The sequence below is a fragment of the Electrona antarctica genome (genome assembly GCF_951216825.1).
Source record: "Electrona antarctica genome assembly, chromosome: 6".
In the NCBI taxonomy this organism is placed as follows: domain Eukaryota; kingdom Metazoa; phylum Chordata; class Actinopteri; order Myctophiformes; family Myctophidae; genus Electrona; species Electrona antarctica.
Genome location: NC_136811.1, coordinates 9,727,996 through 9,752,707, shown reverse-complemented (window position 1 = coordinate 9,752,707; position 24,712 = coordinate 9,727,996). Strand labels below are relative to the sequence as shown.

The 24,712-nt window shown below is 44.2% G+C and overlaps 1 protein-coding gene across 3 annotated transcripts; it reads left to right on the top strand.

Annotated features, from left to right (window-relative positions):
- The first annotated feature begins 532 nt into the window (after positions 1-532).
- On the top strand, positions 533-24,457 carry adnp2a (ADNP homeobox 2a). Of its 3 annotated transcripts, none has more exons than XM_079504539.1 (16): positions 533-761; positions 2,071-2,205; positions 3,650-3,739; positions 4,536-4,796; positions 5,971-6,148; positions 7,717-7,919; positions 9,354-9,605; positions 10,093-10,161; positions 11,521-11,619; positions 13,709-13,795; positions 15,023-15,208; positions 16,474-16,806; positions 17,347-17,681; positions 19,362-19,533; positions 20,277-20,463; positions 23,145-24,457. In XM_079504539.1, the coding sequence occupies exons 2-16, from the start codon at positions 2,098-2,100 to the stop codon at positions 23,414-23,416; spliced, it is 2,832 nt and encodes a 943-aa protein (XP_079360665.1). In that variant the 5' UTR covers positions 533-761; positions 2,071-2,097; the 3' UTR covers positions 23,417-24,457. The 3 variants fall into 3 exon arrangements, with proteins under 3 accessions (XP_079360665.1, XP_079360664.1, XP_079360663.1); XM_079504538.1 differs by having other exon boundaries at positions 9,351-9,605; XM_079504537.1 differs by having other exon boundaries at positions 9,312-9,605.
- Positions 24,458-24,712: the final 255 nt, after the last annotated feature.

Genomic DNA, 24,712 nt, shown 5'->3' with positions numbered 1-24,712 from the left:
CTGTCATCCCTGACTCCCAAATCTGTTTCTGTTACTTCCTCTCCTAATCCCCCCCAGCATTTCAAGTGCCTGTCTGTCTGTCTGTCTGTCTGTCTGTCTGTCTGTCTGTCTGTCTTCATCCCAGCATCTGCCCCCTCCCTTGATCTATTTGACCTTTACATTACTGACCACAGTACTGTGTGTGTGTGTGTGTGTGTGTGTGTGTGTGTGTGTGTGTGTGTGTGTGTGTGTGTGTGTGTGTGTGTGTGTGTGTGTGTGTGTGTGTGTGTGTGTGTGTGTGTGTGCGTGCGCGTGTGCGCGCACGTGGTAGAAGCTATGTGTTCCAGTGGCCCAACAGGTGTGCTGACTCCATCCCACCTACACTGGCTCCCAACTTGCTCCCACATCATCATCATCAGCCCTGCCAATCTCCATCAGTAGCCATGGCAACTGGCCCCTGATTGGTCAGCCCCCCTGTCTATTGCCTCTGACGTCACTTCCCCACTTCCTGTCCGCCATTTTGCCCTGTAAAAGAGAGTGCTCTGGGTGCTGGTGAGGTGATGCTGGCGAACAAACACCAACAGACGTCTCGTGTGCGGGTCTCGAGCCGCGGCGCCACCCCATGTCGCCTTAATTGAGCTGTTAACGGGAGTACAGTGTGTGTGAGTGGAAACATCTTTTTTGGACGCGCGCGCCCTCGGTGACGCCGGAGTGGCTCCGCTTCTCGCGCCGGATTGGTGAAAAGGGAGAGCCCCGAGGAGGAGGACGCACGCACGCACGCAGTCAGTCACTCACACACACACACTCACACACACACACGCACACAAATGCATGCGCACGCACGCACACACACACACAGAGCTGAGGGGGCATAGTGTATAATAATATGTACACTATGTAGTAACACACACGCACGCACGCACGCACGCAGCGTTGGTGTACAATTGTAAATAGTGTCTCTCCCCACTGTGTTTCTTATTACGCATAAACAGCCCTGTTGCTGACAGAAATGTGTCAACTCTAGTTTAAAGTTGTGCTTTAATATCATTGTCTGTGAGACTAACTAAGCACATTGTCAGTGGTTGGTTGTGTGTTTGTTTAGTTAGCTGGTTTAACTGTTGCTACATATTGTGGGAGAGGAGTCAGTCCGATTAGCTTGTTATTGTTACGCTGTTGTTACTAGTTAGCTTTAGCTGTGTTGTGGAATATGGGAAAATCCTAGGGAGAATATCCCATAGCCCGAAGTGACCGGCGCGCTCTGATTGGCTAGTTGGCCTTTAGAGAAGAGATCAGTCCAAAATATGTAATACATCTGTTGTAATAAAATTGTAATTATAATATAATAGATTAAAATAAAGCTATTACCTATTAACTGCATTGTTAATTATATTTTTAATTAAATGTGTAGCTCATGTATCCTATTTGATATATAGGCCAAATTTAGTTTATTTAGGATGGGTTTGGTTGTAACTTGTATACATTTGACCTCTAGCTGGACCCAGGTGTACAGCAAATTCCATGGCAATGAATCCAGAGTCGTTGTGCTCACCCAAAGTGCCACGGATGTTAGAATTTTGCTATTAGCACCAGTACATTCTGCGTTGTTGAATAAAAAAGCATTTTAATCCGACTGCTAATTTTTGAGTGGTGTAAACCACTCCTACAACTGGCTTTGTTAGTCTGTGCAGAAAAAATGAGCATGGTTGCTATGTTCACCCTGTTCACCCGGGTGTGATTTCATTACGTCAGACATGATTTAATTACGTCAGACAGGCTATATAAGACACTCAGTTCACACGGGTGTGATTTTTCTCAAGATGAGGTGCGTTCGAGAAATTCACAGTTGTGCAGTGTGGTCCAATGTGCCTATCTATTAGTGCGTTCGGAAATGCGCACCGGGAGCGCACTCGCCTATTAGTTTGCATTGCACAGTGCGCTCAGTGCGCTATTTCCGAACGCGCCCATATATCAAATGCATTTTGCAGCAGCAGCCAGCTACAAACGTCAAATGTATCTTTGCATCTTCATGTCGCTGGCTTCCGTTGACAATGAAGGTAGACTGTATCTTTGCATCTGCCCGTGTGTGAACAGAACGCAGCACAACCCTGGCCTGCAGACATGTACCAGTTACCAGTGCAGAATCCGGAGTGCATCAGAACATCCAGGAAGAGAGTCAAGGAGATCCTTACTGACATAGGACTGGACTCCTGCCAGGATCTATGGAAGGTACTACTACTGCTACTGCTACTGCTACTGCTGCTAGTGTCCTTGGGCAAGACACTGAACCCTACATTGCCTCCAATGAGTTGGTCGGTGCATGCCCTTGCCACCATTGGTGTGTGAATGTGGGGAGTGAGGACGCTGGCGTCGACTGTTCACCGCTTCACCTCCCAATGTATGAATGAATGAACCGTTGTAAAGCGATTTGAGCTAAAAATCCATATAAAAATGCAATTTATTATAAAAAATTTTTATATGTTTATTGATTTTTCTTTACAACATAGTATTTTCAAAGCAATTATTCACATATATTTTTCCCCCCACAACCCCATGGCAGCACAAATACTAAACAAAATCTTCAAAGAAACATCAGGAAATACAAAACAAATTAAAAATAACAAAAAATATTATAATTTATTATTATTACTACTACTACTACTACCAGGGACATGCACACATAGACATCAAAGGGGGCTTCAGCCCCTGCCCTTTTACCCGTCTGTAAAACAACTGCCCTCTCCAGACCACGAGTGCAGCATTTGCTATGGTGAAAGAAATGCAAAATGCCACTCCTTTCCACGCCATACCGGAAGGCAGCATTCAGGAGAATTTGATTTTATTTCTCCGAATGCTCCTGAACTTGAACGCAGCATTTTGTGTTGAACTGATTTGTTTCTAAATCCATGTCGTACACCGCATAAAGAGGGCTGGGTAGCGCCCCGAAAATAGCTGATCTACAAGCTCTCAGCGCGTCGCAGCGTTGAGAGATGTTTTTTGCAATTTTTGTCCAAAAGTGTCCTCCTACGAGATTTCAGCCCCTGTCCCTCTAATACTCTCTGCACGTCCCTGACTACTACTACTACTATTACTATTACTACTACTACTACTAGTACTAGTACTAGTACTACTACTAGTACTACTACTACTACTACTACTACTAGTACTAGTACTAGTACTACTACTACTACTATACTACTACTAGTACTACTAGTACTACTACTACTACTACTACTACTACTACTACTAGTACTACTACTACTACTCTATTACTATGACTACTACACTACTTTGATTACTAAAACTACTGCTGCTACATGTATTACTACTAAAACCAGTGGTGTGTTATACACTATAATATACAGAGTATGCCGTGCTTTATAAAAAGCGTATACGTCTGCCAGCCATTTCATCCATTGACCAGTTTCATGAAAATCCTGTGTGTAATGATAGCAACAGTAATGCATTCAGCTTGAGTTAAATTTGAATGATGGAAATTCCATTCTCTCTTATCTCTCTCTCTCTCTCTCTCTCTCTCTCTCTCTCTCTCTCTCTCTCTCTCTCTCTCTCTCTCTCTCTCTCTCTCTCTCTCTCTCTCTCTCTCTCTCTCTCTCTCTCTCTCTCTCTCTCTCTCTCTCTCTCTCTCTCTCTCTCTCTCTCTCTCTCTCTCTAGGAGATGAAGCGTTTCGATGCGGGTGAGCTCGGTTATAACACGGAGTGGGAAGACCTCACAGACAATTATCGCCCTAAGAGGAGGAGGAAGGTAAATACACTCGGGCATTAGTTGAATTCATCTCTCCACCAGTCATCAATCCTGTATAAACTTGACATCGAGCTGGTCTGAGGGGGTTTGCGCACACTGGGGGCTCCATCTTGCCCCACTCTTATCCCTTATCCGTAAACTAATTTGCCATATTGTTTTACTATTTAAAAAAACCTTTTACAATAGTTCAACTAGCCGATCTACATCGAGACATTGTGAGCTTGTAGACCGGTTATTCAAGGTTCAAGGTTCAAGGTCTTTATTAATGTCCCAGAAGGGCAATTAGGTTTACAGCAAGAGTAGTGGTTTAAAACATACAAACAATATATATATATATATATATATATATATATATATATATTTTTAGGGGGGGCTAGTGTGTGATATGAAATGTGAGCTGTAATCATATTCCATCATATTCACGTGCTTTTGGAGAGAAATGAGACAGACTCCATGCAGTCACTTTCAGTAGTAGAGGCCTGCAGAGGGGAGCTGTATGTGTCTGTGACTGTGCCCAGGTGATGGTCGTTATTGATGCTCATTAATACATCAAGGAAGGCAATTATGTTTGCAATGTAGTTAAATAAAAATTGTGAAAAAAGCTTGTGAAAAAAGGGGAAGATAAATCATAAAAAAAAAAAATGTTTTGGTCATTTATCTGGAAAATAATTGTGTTGAAAATATCGTGAAAAATCGTACTGTGAACCTCATATCGTGATCGTATCGTGAGAGTTGAGTGTATCGTTACATGCCTACTAACCTCTCTCTCTTGTGTCTTCCTGACTTGACTGTATAGTGGTGGTACCGCGCCGAGACCCTGTGCTGCTCTCTGTGCTGGTTCTCCACGCGCTCCTGGTACTCCTTCCGGAGCCACGTGCAGCGCTGTCACGAGGAGGAGAGCAAACTGGCGTGCCTGTCGCCCTGCTCCTACTGCCCCTACGTCTCCCAGCCGGCCCTCGTCAACCGCCACGTCAAGCTGTTCCACACCCACGCTCCGGGCGGCGCCGGCAGTGACAAGAGCAGCAGCGGCGGCGGCAGCAACACGCACAACTCACAGGTGGGCTGGTTCGTGGAATTCGGTTAGGGCACGTTGTTGTTTTCAACCCTTTTCATATCAAGGCCCGCAGAGATTTTTAAAAAAAAACGCAGTTTATAGTTAAGGGACGCAATAGAACAACGACCTTCCAGTGCCGCCCCGCGTCCGAAACGGTTGCGAAATGTGGCGGTCCCTCTACTGTACTGTACTGTACTGTACTGTACTGTACTGTACTGTACTGTACTGTACTGTACTGTACTGGCACACCCGAAAGCATCATATATACAGTTAATACGTGCGTGTGTGTTTGTGTGTGTGTTAGGTTGCGCACAGGTGGTGAAAAACAACCATGCTATTTTCGTGCTCATAACCCACCCACCCAGCCACCCACACACATAGCTCCGTAAGGGAGTGGTTGCACCACTAAAAAATACTTAAAAAAATGACGCATACAACACATTTGACAGAGATTATTACCTACCTACCTAACAACCTGGTTGGATAGGATTGGAAAAAAATCACATTCAACACAATTTGCGTCCTCACCTTCGTCTTCAATGTTTGTGTTACGCAATGTTTGTGTTTACACGAACACTCAAAATTGTCCATTCATTGTCAATGACATTTAATGTTTGGGTAGGACAAAGTTTGTGCACATACACCAAAAGCTGGACATAGGAGGGGCTATCACCCCTCAAATGTTTTTGATGAAACTATTTTGTTTTTAGGAAACCCTTTCGTGGACACTATGGTAACTGTAAGGAACCATAACCCATTCTGGACGGGAACCCCTTTTGGTGTTTTAACTAAGCATTATGTTATACTTTATCTATTGAAAAATAGCAGATCTACGAGCTTGTAGGTCTGCTATTTTTGAAAAATCGTGAAAATGTGGAACAAATCTTTGAATATATATTCTTTCAATAGACTTTTGTTTTTATTTCAACGTCAGTCCTATGCATTTTTTTAAAGCTTTGGAGCTTATTCCAGTGTGCTGGCCTTTTTCTTTTTGCTATTATTTACCTCGGCCCGGCGTTTACTTAGTGTATCTGCGTGCTCGTATTGTGCTTTTCTGGATAGGATGGGGAAACCAGGAGATGCCTGTGTGGAGTGTGGACCGGGGGTTGTGTTTGGTTACAATGCTGAGACTGATTGTGTGTGTGTGTGTGTGTGTGTGGTGTTCTCCTCCTCGCAGGTGGGCGAGCGTGTGTTCTTGCCAGGGGTCTGCGGGGACAAGTACTCGTGCACGACGTGCGGTTTCCACGACAGCCTGCTCTACGCTATGAGGAAGCACGTGCTGGTCACCCACTGCGAGGCACTGCTGAAGAGCTACTACGGCATACGCTCTGCAGCCGACGGCAACAAACGAGGAGGTGAGACCGCTAAGCCGAGGCTAAAGCCAAAGTCCATTAATACCCAAAATCTCGACCACTCGCTCACTCACACTGATCACTCCAGCATGGCGGTGTGTTACGGTGAAATTGGTGACCCGCTGAAATATGTGACCATCTTGTGGACTTAACACAACTTAAATGGAGGTCATTAACCCATTTTGACCTGAGATCAGATTCTAAAAATGTCTTCTACATCCTGACAGTTTTCTGAAAAAGCTATGTTTCTATGTCAGTCGTTCTTCGATTTTTCAAAAATAGCAGACCTACAAGCTCGTAGCGCGCCACTCGGTGGCGCGCTATGAGCTTGTAGATCTGCTATTTTTCAATAGCTAAAGCATAACATAATGCTAACACCAAAAGGGGTTCCCGGCTTCCCGCCCAAAATGGGTTAAATATGCGGCCTAAATACCGCTTATGCTTATGAAGCAAACCACAGTGATTTACGTTCGGACGCTGACGTTATTGTGACTACACGGTTGTCACATATTTCAGCAGGGCACCAATTTCACCGTAACACGAGTGAGTGAGTGAGAGGCCAAGATTTTGGGTATTGGAATTCTGTCGGATGAATGAGTCCCGTGACTCCCGTCATCAAGAGTTTACATCAATGAGATCAATACTTTGCCCATTAAGCCTGGGAACAGATTCCACAAAATGTCTACCAAATCGTGACACTTTTCTGAAAAGCGTATCAGGTGCTCAAACCTTTTCATGTCAAGGACCTCCAGAATGATATGTTAATTGGCCGCCTACCACCATCTGAAAATTATTATGTTGTTCCAGGGACCCCCCCCCCCCCCCCCAGATGCAAAGATATGAGTTAAAAATGTTCACTGTGAAAGAATATTCAAAAGAATATTCAAAGATTTGTGCTGCATTTTCACGATTTTTCAAAAATAGCAGATCTGCAAGCTCGCGAGTGGCGCGCTATGCGCTCTATTTTTCAACAGCTAAAGTTTCAAATAGTGGTTTAAAAGCTAAGGCGACACAGATGCGTCCTCAAGTGTGTTTTAACCCCTTTTGGTGTTCTAAGCATTATGTTATGCAAATCTTTATATATATTCTTTCAGAGCGAACCTTTTTAGCTCAAATCTTTGCTTCTGGGGGGGGGGGTCCCTGAAACAACATATTTTCAGATGGGGGGTCTGCGGCCAAATACAGATAATTTTGGGGGTCCTTGACATGAAAAAGGTTGAGTACCACTGACATAGAAAACATCGGGTATTTCAGAAAACTTTTAAGATTTAGAAGACATTGTTTTAATTTCAGGCCTAAATGCTTTAACCCAATTTGGGCGGGAACCCCTTTTGGTGTTAGCATTATGTTATGCTTTAGCTATTGAAAAATAGCAGATCTACAAGCTCATAGCGCGCCACCGAGTGGCGCGCTACGAGCTTGTAGGTCTGCTATTTTTGAAAAATCGAAGAACGACTGACATAGAAACATAGCTTTTTCAGAAAACTGTCAGGATGTAGAAGACATTTTTAGAATCTGATCTCAGGCCTAAATGGTTTAACACGTGTGCTGACATTTTGTTGCGTCTATAGGGACCTCCGCTGCCGGGGCCAAAAGGATCGGGGCCCAGTCCAAGTTCTTCTGCCGCGGGTGCCAGATGCCGGCGGAGACGTCGGAACACCTCCTGTACCACCTGCTGAGTTCGGACAAACACGCCGAGGTCAACGCCCAGATCAGCCCCATGCTGGTGGAGCACATGATCAGCATGAAGGGCAGCTCTGCTTCTTACACCACGGTAAAGAGCCGTCCGTCTCATGGAGTTAAAATACACCTGTGGGGGGGTGGCGGTGGCTCAGCGATAGAGTGGCTGGATGGCAACCGCAAGGTGGTCTGGTCCATAGATATTATAAAAAATCGATGCCTCACTGGCCGTTGCAGTTCATTGGAGTGACGTGTATCCCAATGAAGGCGGAAGTGCAGTGCTGAAGGCCTTTCTTTTTTAACAAATCTTTATAACAGTCATGACAATACATTACAATACAAAACAAGACAAACAAACAACAAAGTTATTAATACAACAATACAACATCAGAGTCAGAACTAACAGAAAACATTAAAGAGTGAACACAAAGCAACATTTCTCCGCAGCTTTCTTATTTAGAAGTGCTGAAGGCATTTGCTGCGTCACTCATGTGACTCCTCCACGTCTCTCGCTGTCACTCAAGTGACTACTGGCCAATCACAGCGCGACTTTTCCGGGACTTATGTTACGCACGCGGAAGCTGCTCATTGAAGGCAAATGCTTTGCAAGGAATCTCGGGAAAATTGTTCTGCCAACTGTCTTGTGCACGGTTTTCATACATGTTTTATACTTTAAAAAAGAATCACACTCGTGTGAAGTGAGGGGCGCTCTTGTCATCATACATCACATTCCGTGCAAATCAAATCAAATCGTCACTATGGGGTACACACAGACACACAAAGCTGGGCATAGGAGGGGCTAGCCTTAAAAAAATATATATACATTGGCCCGGACGGTTAGCTCAGCCGTGTGAGCTATGAATGGGGGGGACTTTTTATTATTTCCACACAACAGCTCTAAGGTATATTAATGACATAGTAAAATGTTGAAAATGATTGGAATTCCCCTTTTTGATGTGATAACTGTTAACAGGTTGAGGGCCCAGGACGGAGATGTCCGTCCGGGTGCCCGAGACGGAGATTGATCAAAAAAATTACGGAGATTAATGATATCAAAACGGGTCGCATCGCTTCACAGCCTAGGAGCGCTTGTTGCGCAATCCTCGATGTTGCGCAACAGTGAGACGTCATCGAAAATGTCCCCCCCCTGTTTAGCCGACGACAACGAAAATCTTAAAACGTTAATAACTTGTGATCTAAATCATCCCGCCTAATTATAAAAAAAGGTTCTGTGTTAGACGGGCCCCCGCTGTCCAGTCGCTAGTTGCGTTAGATTTACCTCCCGTTGTCGATCGCATCGATAGTGTTTTGGCTACACTTAGCTGCTACAGCCACATCCGGAACAACATCCGGTCCGTCGGTAAAAGTGCTCCGGGCGCTATAAACGCTGGGCACATTTTATTAATGGATTCAATAACCCTATAACGACTATTAAAATGATTCAGGCTGATGTTTCACTTCACGGTGACTTTCCAATCTTCACCAGAGTCACCGGGTGCCCACTCTGCCTCCACGCACCATGCAGCAGGTGGTGTCCATGGTCTCCAACAAGGCGGCGGCTAAGGGCGCTCCTCTCCCCCCTCCCAACGGGAAGCCCGTCCCGAGGTCTCAGGGCGCCGTCCTGTTGGCCACGGCCCCCCAGACCACGGCGCTGGTGTGCTCCACCGCGGGAGGGCAGCAGATCCTGCTGGCCAATCCCAACGCGGCTTCCACGGCGACGGGCACGCTTCCGAACCAGCCCTACCAGCTGGTGCTACAGCCTGGAATGCAAGGCAAACAGGTATAGGGCTGGCAGCTATCCATAATTGTTTTTGATGGGGCTCCTCCTATATACAGGTTTAACCCATTTAGACCTGAACTGATTCTACAAATGTCTTCTAAATCCTGACAGTTTTCTTCTGAAAAAACAATGTTTCTATGTCAGTGGTTCTCAAACTATTTCATGTCAAGGAACCCTAGGAATTATTGGCCACAGACCCCCATCTCAAAAGATGTTGTTCCAGGGACCCCCCCTCAGAAGCAAATATTTGAGTTAAAACGTTCACTCTGAAATAATATATATTGAAAGATTTGCACCACATTTTCACGATTTTTCAAAAATAGCAGACCTACAAGCTCGTAGGTCTGCTATTTTTCAATAGCTAAAGTATAACATAATGCTTAAAACAAAGGGGTTCCCGCCCAAAACGGGGTAACTGTTGTACCCTTACAAACAGGTGAGGTTATTCAGTATAGCGTTCTGAAGCTTTTCCTCTCGTCTCCTCCAGGTCCCTCTGGCGGTAGCCATTCGCGGCCGTCAGCCCCAGCCTCGGCAGGTTGTCCTGCAACACATGGGAGTAAGAAACTCATTCTTGAACTGAATGGTTGTTATATAATAGGCCTGGTAATTGGGTTAAATATTCTGGAAAAGTTTTGGAAACATCTTGGAAATTCATTGGAATGATCGGAAATTGTAGTAGTCAGTCGGATAGTTTAATTCTTTCAACGCCATTGCCGTAGATGTAGGTCAATTGAAGCCTATTTTTTTATACTACGCTTACCACCATTGCCGTTGATTAATGGCAATTGCGCTTTTATAGTGCATTTCTCCTGTTCCTTGTCCCAGATGGCATTTTTGGTCAAAACAACGTTTCTTTGACGGCACAGAGCCGACGATGTGGAGCTCTCCAGTGCTCCGGTTTGGATACATATTGTAAACAAGGCCTGTCCAGGCTCCGTTGAGCTTACTAGGATAATACTACTTCCGGTAGACTGGAAATGTGGCTTTTCAAAATAAGAGCTCAAATGGGAAAAATGCTGGCGTGAATTAGATCCTAATTTTTCAATAAATGCTAGTGGGCTAAGTGTTAAGCTACTTTGAATTAGACCTGGCTGGAACATCAATTTGTTGTTATACCTTTGAATCCGGGAACCCCTTTTTGTAACATTAGCTGTTGCTAGTATATAGTAATATAGTATAGTAATAATAAAAAAAATCGTCCAGGTTTTACTGTATAATGTTGCAAGCCACAGTTTTGTGGGAATTCACTTGCAAGTTTCTTGTCTCATCGCCAACCTTTGGTCTGAACTAGGCTTAACAAAGACACTTATGTACATCGTTGAGTGATTTGGTCTGAACTAGGCTTAAAAAAGACAGTGATGTACAGTCCATTATTGAGTGTTTTGAGACGGTTTCCCCGGGGTGCATACTTAGTTAGACTAGTCATTGGTTAGACATGGGTTAAGGTTAGGTTTAGGTGTGCTGCCCCGTGGGAGGTTAAGTTTAGGATGAGGGTTTGAGATAGGTTGTAGTTGTAGGACTAATGACTGGTCTAACCAATGACTAGTCTAAACCAAAAACTGTCTAAACTAAGTACTGCACCCGTGCTGCCCCGTGGGAGGTTAGGGTTAAGGTGGCCTTACACTAGCCGATTTTTTTCAATCTGAAATCTGATAGCACCACACACTACAGGATAATCGGAGCGGGGCAGAGCAAATATCAAACATTCTTGATGTTGATCGGGCCGATCCCGATCGCGCTTTGAGCGGTCGGGCACCCCCCGAGCGTCAAAAATGCCCGATTATCGGCTAGTGTAAGGCCACCTTTAGCGTGAGGGTTTGAGATAGATTGTAGTTGTAGGACTAATGACTGGTCTAACCAATGACTAGTCTAAACCAAATACTGTCTAAACTAAGTACTGCACCCGTTTCCCCAGGTCAACCACAGCCAGACCAATCAGCCTGTGATGCTAACCCAGGTCAAAGGTGCTACTGGAGGTTCTATCGCAACGAGCCAGTCTTTGATGTTTTCCCAGGTACAAATTCTAAATATATGTATACATACACTTTACAATAGTCTTAAATATGTCCATGGGCACACTAAAACTATATCCAGGATTTTGGGTTATGCTCTCGGTATGCATAGAGTTTTGTAGAGATGCGCTACTGTATCCATCTTGTTTGTTTGTGGTGTGGTGTGTGTCTGTGTGTGTGTGACAGACAACCCAGTAATTTACAACCCGTGTGATGTAGAAATGTGAATAGCAATCGATTTTCGACTCATGCTCATCCTGACTGAAAAAAATCACACCCGTGTGAAGTGAGGGGCGCTAATATATTAAATTCATGTTGATTAGGTGATGTAATGGTGATGTGAAACAAACGGTGCCAACACAAGCATTAAACGCCATTAACATTAAAGAGACAATATGATGTAAATTTTCCCTTCATTGTCAGTGGCGTTTTTTTTATTTTTATTTTTTATGTTTTTTTGTGGCTTTCGACGTTGGGAGTCATATTTTGAGTCCCTGGGACTCATCTAAAAGACCATCCCTGCATCCTGGGACTCATTACATTGAAAGCCTATTTGTATAACTGCCATTACATCACCTAATCAACATGAGTTAGACTTTAACAGTTTGACGGCCGCTAATTGTTTACTCCAGTGTTCGACCGCGCGTAATAGGACATTCCCGCTTTGTTTAATGCGTTTAATTCGCTGTTTTAAAATAATAAATAATATAAATAAATAATTTATCCGGGACCTGATGACGAGGCCGTCGCGTTATGATGACGAAACCGGAAATCAAGTCATCATCTGGGCTGCTAGGGCTTCTGGGAAATTGAGCCCAATGCAAGTGAACGGGGGGTTTGTTTGGACTACAACTTGCTCTGCACTGTGGTTTCGTTTCGCATTGCTATGGCCGCTGGCTCGTCTCATCATAACAAACCATCGAACCATTTTTCGCCGGATTTTCGTGGTTGAAAGCTGCAAATACTTCAGCGTATGCTCCAAAGGTAATAAAACAATCTCGGCAGCGTAGAATATTTGATTAAAATGCGGGTAAAGCGTTTTATGGAGTCAAACTGTTAATATATTAGCACCCCTCACTTCACACAGGTGTGATTTCTTTGTTGTTGTAATGGCTTTTTAAAAAAACATTATAAACGTTACTGTTTTTCAAATGGGATAGTGATATGACACAAATGTCTTTCCGGGCCAATCACTTTTGGCGTCTTCACTTCTCTGCCCTCACCATTATCCTCAATATGCACTTTGCTCAGCCAATCAAATCATCGCCACGGGGTGATCAGCCAATCATCAGCCAATGTTTGCTTTCACACAAACCCTCAAAGCCGGGCCAAGCACGCAGGGCCCCATAGGTTACAGCGATTAATCACCAATGCCTTGTGGTGTAGTTGCGTCATCATTCAACCTAATTCAATGGGTCACCACTTTTGGTGTAACCCCAGGTGACAGACAGACTGACGGTTCTCGTTTACAATAATTTGTCACACGTAGGCGACGTGGCGGAGATTGAGAGAAGACGGAGAGGTTGCCTTTTTTTAGTAAGTTCGACAGTTACACAGTTTTTTTTGCGTTTATTGGTGAAAGGAGATTCGGAACGTCAAAATAAGCCCTACAAAATGATGTCTGTAGACACAGACCCTACACAATTATGTCTGGAGTGTGAACACAGGATTTACATGTGCATGGACTCTGTTTAGACACAAAAAATAATAATACATTTGGGGGGGGGGGGGGAGTGATAAACGGGCACTGTCACTGGCATATGCTAATGGCCAATGCCTGTGTGGAAGTTCAGATAAATTGCTCAACCCACTGAGTGAGGAGAAAAGTTATTTTCGTTTAACCCATTTTGGGTTGGAACCCCTTTTGGTGTTAGCATTATGTTATGCTTTAGCTATTTAAAAATAGCAGATCTACAAGCTCATAGCGCGCCACCGAGTGGCGCGCTACGAGCTTGTAGGTCTGCTATTTTTGAAAAATCGAAGAACGACTGACATAGAAACATAGCTTTTTCAGAAAACTGAAAACAGACATTTTTAGAATCTGATCTCAGGTCAAAATGGTTAAATCACGCGTGACTCCTGTGTTTGCAGGTGAACTCTTCTTCTCAGCCTATGATGACGGCTGGCGGACAGCTGTTGTCCTCACCTAATGTCAGACTCGTACCAACTGGAAACCAGGTAAAGCTCAACCCCCGACCGACGGGCCTCCTTCGCAAACATGACCTGTACCCCCTATAACCCATTTAGGCCTGACGTCGAAATTTTTAAAAAATCTTCTAAATCCTCCAGTTTTCTGAAATAAATATTTTCACGATTTTTCAAAAATTGCAGACCTACAAGCTCGTAGCGCGCCACTCGGTGGCGCGCTATGAGCTTGTAAATCTACTATTTTTCAATAGCTAAAAACACCAAAAGGGGTTCCCGCCCAAAATGGGTTAACTCTGAGACCCCTTTCCCTCCGGTTGGTTCTCGAAGAGAACCGGTTCAGTTCTTTTTGTTTCTTAGTCCAGAGCTCCAAAATTGGAACGTTAATTATGAATTGAGTGGGCAAAACTATACCTATATTAAATTGTTAATAGGATCAATATAAGTAAATTAATATATGATAAACCTTCCACAGTAGTAGCTTTTTCATAATTTCTATTTTTTGCATATTTTCCTATATAATGCCTCATTTGTATATTTAATAATAATTATGTGTAATACAATAAATCATTGTCTTCGTGTAAGTAATCAACTGGGGAATTTTCCTGGTGATAACAATCTAAGTTTTGCCCACTTTGTCCTTTACCGTTGAGATATAACGTTGAGTCAGGTGTAAAAGAGCGACTTGGACACTCAGGCATGAAGGAAGCATGAGTTCAAGTCCGTTGCTCTCCCCATGTCCCCCATATATGGGGACAAGGTTGGCGGAGGGTGTGTAGAGCCCAGGATCACATTAGATAATTGACACAGGGGTGAAAAATGGGTTACAAAGGAGTCGAGATATTTCCCTTTGAATCTAATGCAAGGGAGAGCAACTTCAACCACCACAGATGTGTTAGTTAGTTAGTTATACTGTACTAGCCCTTACCCGTTGTGAGATATTGCCCCCCCCCCCCCTTGTGGCCGTGGGGGGTACTGCGCCCTGAGTGCGTTTTCACATTTTTAATTCACTAAAAAATAAAAAAATCATTATTAATTTATAATTTTTTTAATTGGAAAAAGGGCTTCGTTAAGACCTCCATATTATTATGGTCAATGCCTGTGTGAAAAGTGGGAGCGATTGGTGCAGGCGGTGAGGAGCTACATTCAGACAGACAGACATTGACTGAATTATAGTATGATTAACATACTCTACAGAATAATGTTTTACTTACTGCTTCTACGTTCTATTTTTGTATTGTGTTTATTTGTGCTTTACAGGTAAACGGTGTGCCAACCTACACTCTGGTCGCCGTTCCCGTTCAAACCGCAATCACAAAAATCAACCTGGTCACCATTCCCCAACAACCTGGCCAAACGCAGGCTGCCGTCGGGCAGAAAGGCTCGTTAGCATCGACCAATGAGAACTTGGAGTCTAAGCAACTAATAACCAAGAGCCAATACCTGGTAAGCCAGAGCAGGGGGGGGGGGGGTACAAATTGTATGTAGGGTCGAGGGGGATATCCATTTGGTTGCGGTTGCCAAGTAATGAAACAAATCACACCCGTGTGAAGCGAGGGGCGCTCTTATCATCATACATCACCTCACGTCGGCCAATCACAATTTTGAGTCCTCACTTTTCCGTCCGACACTTTTCCGTCCTCACTTTTTATCCTCAAAACGTACTTTGCTCAGCCAATCAAATCATCGCTATGGGGGTACACACAAACACACAAAGCTGGGCATAGCGCCCCTCAAAAATACTTTTTAAGTTAAACGTTAATTACATGCTACATTGAGTAATGTATCTGTTCCTGAACTTAAATTGGTGATAATCATATTGTTTATTGGTAATGTTGTTTACGTCTCTTGAAAAACGTAGTTTACCTGAAGAAGGCCTTGTTTCCAGTTTCTATGCATTGTATAGAAAAATGTTCAACACAATTCAACTCTTGACTCGGGCGGGCATGTGCATGAGATGAGCACAAACGAGACACCTTCACAGGATTGCGCCCGTTTGACCTCATGACTGTCAAGATTACCTGCGAGTCGTGACAAATCATGACAACAAACAAATAATTAGAAAGAAGAAGAAAACGGCAGGTTACAACACTTTTTTGTTGTTTTTCTTCTTTGTAATTATGTGTTTGGTCCAAAATATTGTGTTTGTTGTCATGATTTGTCACAACTCGAGTTGGCTTTGTACGACGCTTATAAGGTCTTTAATAAATACGTTTTGAAATGTCTATGGGAAAAATGCATTGGGAACTAATTCCTGGGCCTGGCGTAGCTCTATTGGCTTATTTAGAACCAGAAATAGGCCCGTTATCAATACAATGAAAGATTGAACTTATGAACTTATGGGACTTGACTTTTACCAGGAATTCATTCTGCAAACAAAACGTTGTTTGCCTTTGACCAAAACGGCATATGGTTTTTTCTTATAAATAATGCACTTTCATTATATTACAGCCATACAGACATTTTCCGCGTTGACCACGTTGTGTAATATCCGCTCTCCTAGGTGAGGACCGACTGTGGATTCGTGTGTATTCCCTCTTTATCCCATTTTGGGCGGGAACCCCTTTTGGTGTTAGGATTATATTATGCTTTAGCTATTGAAAAATAGCAGATCTACAAGCTCATAGCGCGCCACCGAGTGGCGCGCTACGAGCTTGTAGGTCTGCTATTTTTTTTAAATCGAAAAAATTGTGTAATATCCGCTCTCCTAGGTGAGGACCGACTGTGGATTCGTGCGCTGCCTGCGCTGTAAGACGCTGCTCTCCGACAAGGGGATATTCCAACATCTGCTCCACGGCCTGCAGTGCTTGTTCTGCCCGTTGATCTTCTACTCTCTCAAGCAACTGCTGGCGCACAACGAGGCGGCGCACAGCCTGAAGGACCCGGCCAACCGGCGGCGGGCCAGGCAGGAGTACCTGCTGGAGACCACGGAGGACGGGAGGCTGAAGGTGCCTGCGTTCAGCATGAAGACCACGCTTCCCAAAGACCTGCTGGGCTGTAAGAAACTGGAGCTGGCTCTCATCACGGAGAGCAGAGGGAACAAGGTGGGTTTGACGACGACGGAAGGGGGGGTCTTGGACTGTTTATGTGGGTTCAGTATGTCGTCACTGTCGGGTGGGGGGACAGCGGCATGATGGTGCCCTCTCGATTATTCGATTTTCAGTTTTACTGCTGAACCCGAGTTTCCCCGAGATAATTGATCTCTCTCTCATTGCCTGCCGAGTTTCCCCGAGTTATGTTTTATTTGTTTTGTTGGGCGATTTTGATAACTTTTCCGCGGCTACTTTGTCACACGTTTGGATGCAATAATCCTGGTCCTGGGGTACTGCCTCCCCCTGGCCAACCGGGGCGCCTGATGGAGGGGAAAGGAACTGGTTGGAACTGGTGTTCCTTCCACGCGCTACGTCCAACCAGGGAAACTCCCCCCTGTCAGGTGTACAGAAGCGGCTTGGACTCCTCATGCATTGAAGGGAGCATGAGGTCAGTCCGCTGCTCTCCCCGGGTTTTGATTACATTAGATAATTGACACTGGTTGAAAAAAGTGGGATAAACATTTTAAAAAATCGCCGCCGCTCCTCCAACAGGTGCTGTACCTGCACCTGAGCGAGGAGCCCGGGAAGCCGCCCCCCGCCGCCGCCCTGCCTCCCGGCGGCTGTCCGTTCTGCACGGCGAAGCCGCCCAACCCCGCGGCGTACGAGCAGCACCTGCGCGGGCGGCACCACGTGCTGCCCACCATCCACGCCATCCTGAAGACGCCGGCCTTCAAGTGCGTCTACTGCCTGGGCGTCTACACCGACAAGCTGACCGGCAAGACCATCTCCATCCACGTGCAGAGGTGTCGCTGTGCGCCCCGGAGCGTCAAGGACGCCGAGAGGCTGCTGAACCCCGACACCACCACGCAGAACTCCAACGAGACGAGGTCTGCATGTTACCGTTATGATTATAATGGAGCTGAGCTGTTCTGACGTTCCATATGTTGATCTGACCCCATAAAACCCTGTACACACGTTATGTATTCCCTCTTTATCCCATTTTGGGCGGGAACCCCTTTTGGTGTTAGGATTATGTTATGCTTTAGCTATTGAAAAATAGCAGATCTACAAGCTCATAGCGCGCCACCGAGTGGCGCGCTACGAGCTTGTAGGTCTGCTATTTTTGAAAAATCGAAAAACGACTGACATAGAAACATAGCTTTTTCAGAAAACTGTCAGGATGTAGAAGACATTTTTAGAATCTGATATCAGGTCAAAATGAGTCAACCTTAGAGGGAGACAGCAAAAAGGGGGGTGCAGTGCATCTAGATTGAGCAAGTGTGACCAGTGACCACTTGGGGTCACACTTGTAAAGCTTCATTTTAAAATTATAAATGGAATAAACCTAGCCTGGGATCCTGGGGAAACGGGATCCTGGGATTGTAGTCATCAGGCCGGAAGCACCGGAGCGCCGGAACCAGAATTATTTATTACCCCAAATAATTCCCCCAGGATCAAGGGCATCATCGTTTTCGGGCCTACCCAATAAAACCCTTGATGCGGCGTATAGTTTAGCTTGTAGGAATGGTGTGTTTGGTATATCCAAAGCTGGTATATTCGGGGTGCATACTTTGTTTAGACTAGTCATTGGTTAGACATGGGTTAAGGTTAGGTTTAGGTGTGCTGCCCCGTGGGAGGTTAGGTTTAGGGTGAGGGTTTGAGATAGGTTGTAGTTGTAGGACTAATGACTGGTCTAACCAATGACTAGTCTAAACCAAAAACTGTCTAAACTAAGTACTGCACCCGTATATTCCAACTCGTAGTGACTGGCAAGACTAAACCACTAGTTAGTTATACTCTATTCAGCATTTAAATGTGGATTTGGGGAACCAAAACAAAGAGGCGCCGAAAAACAAGGAACCGGCATTATTATTATTTGTCGGTATCCATGGCCTAGACCGGATCACACGGGCAGTGGTGGAAAAAGTACTCCATTGTTTTACTTAAGTAAAAGTACCAATACTGCAATTTAGAACTACTTCGTTAAAGGGAAAGTACGGAATTGAAAATGTACTTGAGTAAAAGTACAAAAGTATCGGCATCAAAATGTACTTAAAGTACTAAAAGTAAAAGTACTCATTGTGCAGAATGTGCCATTTCACAAGTTAAAAACGTGTACAAAATCTATTGAAAATAGCAGATCTACAAGCTCACAATGCGTCGCGTTGCGACGCATTGTGAGCTTGTAGATCGGCTATTTTCAAATGGCCAAAATGTATAGGGTTGAAGTGGTTAATGTATGTTTTCTAATCACAATTAAAATCTCCAAAGTAACTAGTTACTAAAGTTTTCAAATAATTGTAGTGAAGTAAAAGTAAAAATGTTGGCTCTGAGATGTAGTGGAGTAGAAGTAAGTAAGTACTGGAAATTGGAAATACTCAAGTAAAGTACAAATACCTCAAAATTGTACTCAAGTACAGTACTTAAGTAAAAGTACTTAGTTACTTTCCACCACTGCACACGGGCCAGTTTGGAACGAGTACCACTGCCAGCCTTTCCTCCCGAGGTGGAAAGTCTGGTGACGTACATTTATCCAGTAGGTCAACGTTTTTATTTCCCTCCTGTAGGGACGGAGGGGCCGTGTCAACCGGCGGACGTAATGGCCGCGGTGTCCCCTCACCCTCCATCCTGCTGCTGGAGCCCCCTGCTGGCCTGGAGCTGAGACCTCCAGAGGAGAGGAAGTACTTCCTAGGTCAATACTTCAACAAGAAGCCTTACCCCAGCCGCAAAGAGACAGAGGTAGGGTGTGTGTGTGTGCATGCTTTTTCATGTCAAGGACCCCCAAATTGACACTCATTAGCCCATGGACCCCCATTAGAAAATATATGCCAAGGGGACACCCCTAAGAGAAGATTTTTTTGGCTCTAGCAGTGATTCTCAAACATTTTCACCCCCAGTTTGACCTGAATTAGGGCCCCCATTTCTATCTCTGGGACCCCAATGTGTGTTGTAAAATCAAAGTTAATTTAACTCTGAGAGTGTACGAATGGAACCAAATCCATTTATTCCACATTTTATCCTTTAGTCTTACAGTGTTTTTTTCTTTATCCCCCTAATAAAGTTGTTTTTATTTGTTGTTTCCACTTGCCCCCCCTAACCCACCCCCCCCCCCCCCCCTAACGTAACGCATCGCATCTTTGTGTACTCAGAAAAGCGCTATATCAATTTGATATATAATTTTATAAACATAATTTTGTGGGTCATATTGTGATATTTAACCCATTTTGGGCGGGAACCCCTCTTGGTGTTAGCATTATGTTATGCTTTAGCTATTGAAAAATAGCAGATCTACAAGCTCATAGCGCGCCACCGAGTGGCGCGCTACGAGCTTGTAGGTCTGCTATTTTTGAAAAATCGAAGAACGACTGACATAGAAACATAGCTTATTCAAAAAACTGTCAGGATGTAGAAGACATTTTTAGAATCTGATCTCGGGTCAAAATGGGTTAATAAAAAATAAAAAAAACCCAATCCTATTAAAGTTGCTGGCGAGCCGACTGAAGCTGAGCCGTCCCGAGGTGACGTCGTACTTGGAGAGCAAGCGGAGCGGCTGCGTGCAGGACTGTCGGCGCCTCAGGTTCAGGGTCCTGCTGGGCTTCGACACCACACGGATGAAGTCGCTGAAGGTCCACATGGACATGCAGCCCGGCACCGGAGACAGGAGTTCAGGTGAGCCCCCGGGAAAACTGTTTTGTGTGTGTCTTATGGCCAGTAGCCTCGGAAACCCAGACGTTTTTATTTCCAGGGAGGAAAAAAAAGTGGTCCGAGTCCACTTCAATTCGGCATAGAGTAGCGCAAACATCTCTCACTCTCTGCTGATTTCTGATCGTCTGCACCTTTGTCAAATTCGCACACACACGCACACATGTACACACACACACTCCTCTCTCTCTCTCTGTCGCTCTAAGTAATTAGTCTCATGTCGCGCAGTTGCGCATAGTTTCTCCCGGCGGATCCTGCCGGGAGCTGCCTATGCCATAAAAAGCATAGGTGAGTTCCAGGCTATATGGCCAGGGACGTGCACACATAGACGTCAAAGGGGGCTTCAGCCCCCCTGCCCTTTTACCCGTCTGTAAAACAACATGCCCTCTCTAGACCACGAATGCAGCATTTACCCTTTCCATGCCATACAGGAGGGCTTGGCATTCAGGAGAATTGCTTTTTTCCCGAAGTCTTGAGCGAAGAACTTGAGCGCAGCATTTTACGTTGAACTAATTTGTTTCGAAATCCATGTCGTACACCGCATCTCCAGTAGCTAAAGAGTGCAGGGTTGAGCCTCGGAAATTGCTGATCACTGCGACGCGTTGAGAGCTTGTAGATCTGCTATTTTCTGTTCATTGAGAGCCTATTTTCTGTTCATTGAGAGCCTGTAGATCTGCTTTATTCTCTCTAACACTCTCTGCACGTGCCTGTCTATGGCAGTGGTTTTCAACCCTTTTCGCATCAAGGCCCATTATTTATTGGGCATTTGAGCCACGGAACCACCATTTTAGCCTCTCAGACCCTAAACCTTGAATATTGTGTTGTCGGATAAGATTTTGTCCACAATTCCATGCTGTATTGATGTTGGGTACGATGGGAGAGATAACAGGCAAACTTTGATCAAAGTAACAATTATTCCACATTCTCTAATTGTGTAGACTTCTTGTAAATAAAGTAATGCAGACGTGTAACAATAATTTAACTCTTGAGAGCATAAAATGAAACCAAAACAAATGCACAAATAAGAAAAAGGGGTCAGGTTTCACAAAAAAACTAAAACATCTGACATTTTGGTTCACTTGGTCTCTACAATTAGATGGTAGACTATGACATTTTTGGAAGCTGTCCATGCCTGCTGACCCCAGATTTATTTAGCTAATAAATAATACATTCTTTAGAATTAAAACGTGTCTAAAAAAAGTTAACATAATAAAACAATTAAATAGTGTGTGTACTTTGATCAAATGTGAATGAGGAGGCATTGGTGTATATGTTGACATATGAGGCATGTTTACATGACTGTGAGTCGATTGCCTCTGAACGTATTGCATTTTTTTGTCTGACACATATTCGGTATTTAAGTCCGACGTCATTTTGTAGTCCTACGTTACGTCCGGGTCCAAGTGGCACCAGCTCCCGTGCGCTTGTCATTGTAAATAGAATGTCTAAACGCGTGAATCTTTTTACAATGACGTTATTTTTCAGAAAGGAAGCCATTGAGGGTTAAAATGGGTCTTCCAACTCGAGTAGAATTATTAATGTTCTGTACAAGTGTACATGACAAAGAACATTTTATGATGTGGAGACAATAAATCATTATTATTGAAGGTGGTCAGTCCACAGTCCATTTGCTCAGTACAATATTTAGAATGTGTGCAGGGTTGAGTATGTTGAATCTAGTTTGTATTAATGAGGATTTAGTTGAATTAAATAAAATGGCGATAGTATTCACTGTGGAGCAGACGGCCTGTCACAGACAGACCAGTAGCTTTGTTGTTGCAAGGAAAGCGGTAAAATGAGACTTTCGTGGTTGTTTTCGTCTCAGATTTAGTCCGACGGAGGGACACAGTATAACTCTATGGGGGAGTCAAGCGACACAAAATTGGTTGTTATATTATGATAATAATAATATTAATTATTAAAAAAAAACTAAAACCAATACTGAACTTCAACTAATAAAACCTAAACTTAAACAGAACTTTTATTAACACTAACGACTATACTGAAACCCACCCACTTTGGAAACGAAACTTGGAACTGAGGTTAAGGCACGTACAGTACTACCACAGGCTCTGAATTCCTGACACTGTGTCCTGGGTTTTATTCCCCAGCCCGGTGGCCCCTTTGCTGCATGTCACGCCGCGACTCTCTGTCTGGTTCCTGTCTCTCTCTCTACTGTGCTCTCAAAAAAAGGCAGCAAAGCCTTTATTAACCCATTTAGGTAAATTTCAAATCGAAATTTAGAAAAGGTCTTCTAAATTTTTCAGTTTTCTGAAATACCTCATGTTTCTGTATCAGTGGTGCTCAATATTTCATGTCAAGGATCCCAAAAATTATATGTAATCGGCCGCCGACCCCCATCTGAAAATATGTAGTTCCAGGAACCCCTCAGAAGCAAAGATTTGAGTTACAAACGTTCGCTCTGAAAGAATATATATGCAAAGATTTGTGCTGCATTTTCACAATTCTTCAAAAATAGCAGACCTACAAGCTCGTAGCGCGGCACTCGGTGCCGCGCTACGAGCTTGTAGATCTGCTATTTTTCAATAGCTAAAGTATATCATAATGCTTAACACCAAAAGGGGTTCCCGCCCAAAATGGTTTAAAAACAATAATAACTCTGACCCCTCCTGGTTTCCCGTCCGTAGGTTTACAAATTAAAATGGAGGAATTCTCTACAATGGCGGCGGTAAAAGCAGAGCCCGACTCCCCGGAACCGTGCAGTTCTGAAAGGGAGCCAGGACAGACCGCAGACCACCTCCCGGGCAGTACCTCGGACCAGGACACATCAGAAGCCATTAGAATCAAAACAGAGCTGGACATCAAAACGGAGCTGGACATCAAAACGGAGCTGGACATCAAAACGGAGCTGGACAAGGAACAGAAGAAACCGCTCCAGAACGGTTCCTGTCCTGACTGAGGGTTCAGAACACTCGACTTCAAAACGATGAAGAGACAGAACAGACCACATCCGGTCCTCTCCAAAACCCAAGGGGGGGTCGTCATAACCCACCCAGCCAGACAGAAACCAAACAGAACTGGACTGAACGGAGGTTTACGTCAGCTGATCCAGACCAAAGACAAGGTCCTTCGGCAGAGATGCAGAGTCCAGGACTGTTGGTGTCCTTAAGCCAGGCCCCAACACTAGGATGCTTCAGTGAGCTTGTATCCCAGCGTGTCCTAAGCCAGGTCCCAACACTAGGATGCGTCAGTGAGCTTGTATCCCAGCATGTCCTAAGCCAGGTCCCAACACTAGGATGCGTCAGTGAGCTTGTATCCCAGGGTGTCCCAAGCCAGGTCCCAACACTAGGATGCGTCAGTGAGCTTGTATCCCAGGGTGAGAGACTATCTGCTCAGTTTGGGTGCAGATAGATTTGACTCTAGGAGCAGTCCTTCCATTGTAAAAGCTAGTGAACTAGAATGGTTCACTCACTTGATTATTATTATTATTATTATTATTATTATTATTATTATATTCACTCACTTGCTGACAAAAACGTCTTTTGACCTCCTTTTTTTTTTTTTTTTTATTAGTTATTGATTCAGAATGGTCTCACTGAATGGTCCGTCAATGAAATGATTCCCCGCCGTCCACCGCCATTAAAAGTCTTAACCCATTTAGACCTGAGGACGATTCTACAAAATGTCTTCTAAATCCTAAATTCTGAAAAACCCATGTTTCTATGTCAGTCGTTCTCAAACATTTTGAGAACGACCCCCCCCCCCCCCGCAAAGCCAATATTAATGCTTCTGATGACTTTTAAAAAATACGATTGCCAGATTAACTGTAGGCAGTTAATTTTGGAGTGAATTTTGGGGTCTTAAAATGGGAAATAAAATACGGAAAATAAGTTGGTGGCAGCCAATGAGTAATAATAATAATAATAATAATAATAAGGGTTCCTACGCAAGTATGGAAAGTATGGAAAAGTATGGAATTTCATTTCATACTTTTCCAGGCAGGGGTAGGAGCTGTGCCCCCCTGGCCGCCCGCTGGAAGTCTCGTGTCCCCGTTTTTACTACCCCGTTTCGCACCAGTAAAAGGAGGGAGGGGCGAGGGGGGGGGGGGGGGGGGGCAAGGCGACGGCCCTAGTTACAGTTAGTTGAATCGTCAAAACTCCTGAATTTGATCATCAATTTATTCCATTAGATATTCCATAATAGCCTATAGCCACTATAATGCTTTAGTTATTATATAACTTAATATGCTACTCTG